At 44.0% G+C, this 4,250-nt stretch overlaps 1 protein-coding gene across 1 annotated transcript; it reads right to left on the minus strand.

The window, feature by feature from the left end:
- Nucleotides 1-3,205: 3,205 nt before the first annotated feature.
- On the minus strand, nucleotides 3,206-4,017 carry LOC132902578 (uncharacterized). Its single transcript, XM_060948344.1, has 2 exons — nucleotides 3,359-4,017; nucleotides 3,206-3,302 (listed from the first exon to the last, which is right to left on the minus strand). The coding sequence occupies exons 1-2, from the start codon at nucleotides 4,015-4,017 to the stop codon at nucleotides 3,206-3,208; spliced, it is 756 nt and encodes a 251-aa protein (XP_060804327.1).
- Between the last annotated feature and the right edge of the window lie 233 nt (nucleotides 4,018-4,250).

Here is a 4,250-nt window from a genome sequence, read left to right on the forward strand (position 1 = left end):
ATGAATACGTGATAATTAATAAATTAATATTTCAGTATTATAGGAAAATACCATTTATGTATACGTTCCTAGGGCAGTTTTGGGCCATCTCCTTTGGTATGTACATAGTTTAAGACCCGCGTTCAAACATAGACCATTTTTTTTTCAAAAATCGACCCCCAAATAGTCAAATGGGGGGTTGAAAGTTTGTATGAAAATCACGCCGCATCATCATCCGCTTTCACGCCTGAACCTCTGAACCGATTTTGATGAAATTTGGTATGTATAAAAAAATTTAAAACCCGCGTTCAAACATAAACTACATTTTTTTTTTTCAAAAATCGACCCCCGAAATACTCAAATGGGGGGGTGAAAGTTTGTATGAAAATCATCGTTCCGCTTTCACGCCTGACCCGCTGAACCGATTTTGATGAAATTTGGTATGTACATAGTTTAAGACCCGCGTTCAAACATAAACTACGTTTTTTTTTTCAAAAATCGACCCCCAAAATACTCAAATGGGGGGGTGAAAGTTTGTATGAAAATCATCGTTCCGCTTTCACGCCTGAACCTCTGAACCGATTTTGATGAAATTTGGTATGTATAAAAAAATTTAAAACCCGCGTTCAAACATAAACTACGTTTTTTTTTCAAAAATCGACCCCCAAAATACTCAAATGGGGGGGTGAAAGTTTGTATGAAAATCATCGTTCCGCTTTCACGCCTGACCCGCTGAACCGATTTTGATGAAATTTGGTATGTATAAAAAAATTTAAAACCCGCGTTCAAACATAAACTACATTTTTTTTTTCAAAAATCGACCCCCAAAATACTCAAATGGGGGGGTGAAAGTTTGTATGAAAATCATCGTTCCGCTTTCACGCCTGACCCGCTGAACCGATTTTGATGAAATTTGGTATGTACATAGTTTAAGACCCGCGGTCAAACATAGACCATTTTTTTTTTCAAAAATCGACCCCCAAATAGTCAAATGGGGGGTTGAAAGTTTGTATGAAAATCATCGTTCCGCTTTCACGCCTGAACCTCTGAACCGATTTTGATGAAATTTGGTATGTATAAAAAAATTTAAAACCCGCGTTCAAACATAAACTACGTTTTTTTTTTCAAAAATCGACCCCCAAAATACTCAAATGGGGGGGTGAAAGTTTGTATGAAAATCATCGTTCCGCTTTCACGCCTGACCCGCTGAACCGATTTTGATGAAATTTGGTATGTATAAAAAAATTTAAAACCCGCGTTCAAACATAAACTACATTTTTTTTTCAAAAATCGACCCCCAAAATACTCAAATGGGGGGGTGAAAGTTTGTATGAAAATCATCGTTCCGCTTTCACGCCTGACCCGCTGAACCGATTTTGATGAAATTTGGTATGTACATAGTTTAAGACCCGCGTTCAAACATAAACTACGTTTTTTTTTCAAAAATCGACCCCCAAAATAGTCAAATGGGGGGTTGAAAGTTTGTATGAAAATCATCGTTCCGCTTTCACGCCTGAACCGCTGAACCGATTTTGATGAAATTTGGTATGTATATAGTTTAAAACCCGCGTTCAAACATAAACTACGTTTTTTTTTCAAAAATCGACCCCAAAATAGTCAAATGGGTCGTCGATGTATTGTTGTAGCACGGCGCCAGCTGATTTATCCGAAGCGTCGCAAAATAGGGCGTAAGTAGCATCGTGGGACGGGTGGGCGAGTAAAGCAGCGTTGCATATGCTGTTTTTACATGCTTCGAATGCGTCCGATGACTCTTGTGTCCATTGTATGACGGTTTTGTCGCGTTTCTTGACGTTGTGGAGATGTGCATTGAGTGGTGCTTGGATAGATGCGGCGTTGGGTATGTGATCGCGGTAGAAATTCAACATACCGAGAAAACGACGTAGTTCTTCAATAGTGTTGGGCTTGGGGTATTTTGAGATGATGTCTACCTTTTCAGCTGGTGGTTTGATACCATCTTTGGATACGATGTAGCCCAAGAACTTTACTTCAGGTTGGCCAAAGTGACATTTTGCTGGGTTGATGGTGATGCCATGTTCTTCAAGTCGTTCGAGTACTTGCCGTAGGTGTTCACGGTGCTGGGTTTCGTTTTCTGATGCTATGAGTACGTCGTCGATGAATGGAAAGACGAAAGGTTGTCCTCTGAGTACTTGGTGGATGAAACGTTGGAAGGTTTGACCTGCGTTCTTGAGACCTGGACACATTCGTGGGAATTCGAATAGTCCCATCGGTGTGATGATGGCTGTCTTTTCGATGTCTTCCTCACGAACCATCAGTTGTTGATAAGCTCGATTTAGATCCAAAACTGAGAATATGGTCTTCCCGGCAAGCTGGTAGGTGAAGTCTTTAACCCTTGGAACTGGATAGCGGTCGGGTTTAGTGATCGCGTTGAGACGGCGATAATCACCACAGACTCTGATGTCTCCGTTCTTCTTTGGTACGACGTGAAGTGGTGATGACCATGGGCTCTTGCTGGGTCGACAAAGTCCTTGTTCAATCATATTTTGGAACTCTTGCTTGACTTTCTCGTAGCGATGAGGTGGTATGGGACGAGCTCGGCAGTGCACAGGTTGACCTTCGGTTTCGATGTAATGTTGAACGTTGATCTTACTATTGTTGATATTCATGGCGGTGAGTCGAGTAATTCCGGGATAATCGGCGAGTATCGCGTGATACGAATTATTCGAGTCTATAATGCGTATTGTAGGTACAGATGTTGCTCGAACAGGGGCGTTGACCTTTAAACTCGTAACGTTGTCGATTAATCTTTTGTTTTTGAGATCGACGATGAGTTGATGATGTTTGAGAAAATCGGCTCCCAGGATCGGCTTCGATACGTCTGCGACGATGAATTTCCACTTGTATGGACGACGTAGGTTGAGATCGAGTTCGAGTGTTTTTTCGCCGTATGTTGATATGACGGTGTTGTTGGCGGCATACAGCTTGTAGGGTAGCGGCTTAGTTAGGCTGGTTTTAGCCTAGGTATAGCCGAAATGTTCGCACCGGTGTCCACCAGGAAAGATAATCCAGTTTTTTTGTCTGTGACGAATAGGCGGTATGTACATGGGAGAACGCTGGGTTCCGCCTCAGCCAACGTTCGGTCTAGTTTTCCGGCTTCTCGTTTTTCGTGATGTAGGAACAGGGCGATGTACATTTTCTCGCTTGTGCTCCAAAACGTCGGTGGTAGAAACAATGTGGCGATGGCGAATTATCTCGTGAGTTTGGACGAGAATAGTTGCGGTTCCGGGACTGGGATCGATTTCTTCGATAATTGTTGTTGTTGTATGGCGGTCTTGATTTCAGTTCTGCGATTTCGACGGAAAGTTTTCTTAATTCGTTGATCAGAAATTGCGTATCTGACGATTGCGATGATGACTGGGTCTGTGATGATGATTGGGACTGCGACGACGTGGTAATGTTGACGGCGGCAATTTCACGATGTTGCTCCATCATTTTGTCAGCAAGTAGGGCAAGCTCTTCCAGTGCGGTTTTTGTGCTAAATGATTCGCTTACGGCGAGGACAGAGCGAATATGTGCCGGTAGGTGGTTGGTCCACATGAGTCGTAGTGTGGCGTCGGGAATTCTGTCTCGAGCGAGATCGCGCATCCGTCGTAGTAGGTGGGTCGGCTTCTGGTCGCCTAGTTCCATTTCGGACAGAAGCTTTTGGAATTGGCGGCTGTCCGATTCTTCGTAGGCGGTGATGAGACGCTCCTTAATAGCCTGGTATGGGTTCGTCTCTGGCGGATTGTAGAGGAGGTCGCTGATTTGCTCTATGTCTTGTTTTTCCAGGCGAGCGATGACCATCTGCGCCATCTTCTGTTCACCCTTCCTTTGGTCGTGGGTGGCAGCCTCGAAACTGTAGAACCATAGACGTGGTCGGTCGCGCCAGAATGGTGGTATCCGCAGAGCGAGGGATATGTTGGCGATTTCGGGCTGGTTGTGGACGTGGGCTGGATCGGGCTGTGTGGATTGCGATGCGGCGGCGGCGACGGCATTTGCGGCAGATTTTTCGGCGTCCATGATGATTCCTTCTTTTGTTGCAGTCGGGCAGAGATTCCGCGTTGAAATTTCTTTCTTCAGGAATTTTTCCGCTGGGCCGACGAGCAGGGATTCTTCTTCTTGATGTTGTTCAGTCGGAGGTCACCAATTTGGAGAGAGAGAGATTCTCCAGGGTTTGTTGTAGTAGAATAATACTCCGTTTCAGAAGGTGAGAATGGAATGGTTTATTTACAAAAGTTGGACATATTTATATA

This window comes from Amyelois transitella, chromosome 15 (assembly GCF_032362555.1).
Source record: "Amyelois transitella isolate CPQ chromosome 15, ilAmyTran1.1, whole genome shotgun sequence".
Classification (NCBI taxonomy): domain Eukaryota; kingdom Metazoa; phylum Arthropoda; class Insecta; order Lepidoptera; family Pyralidae; genus Amyelois; species Amyelois transitella.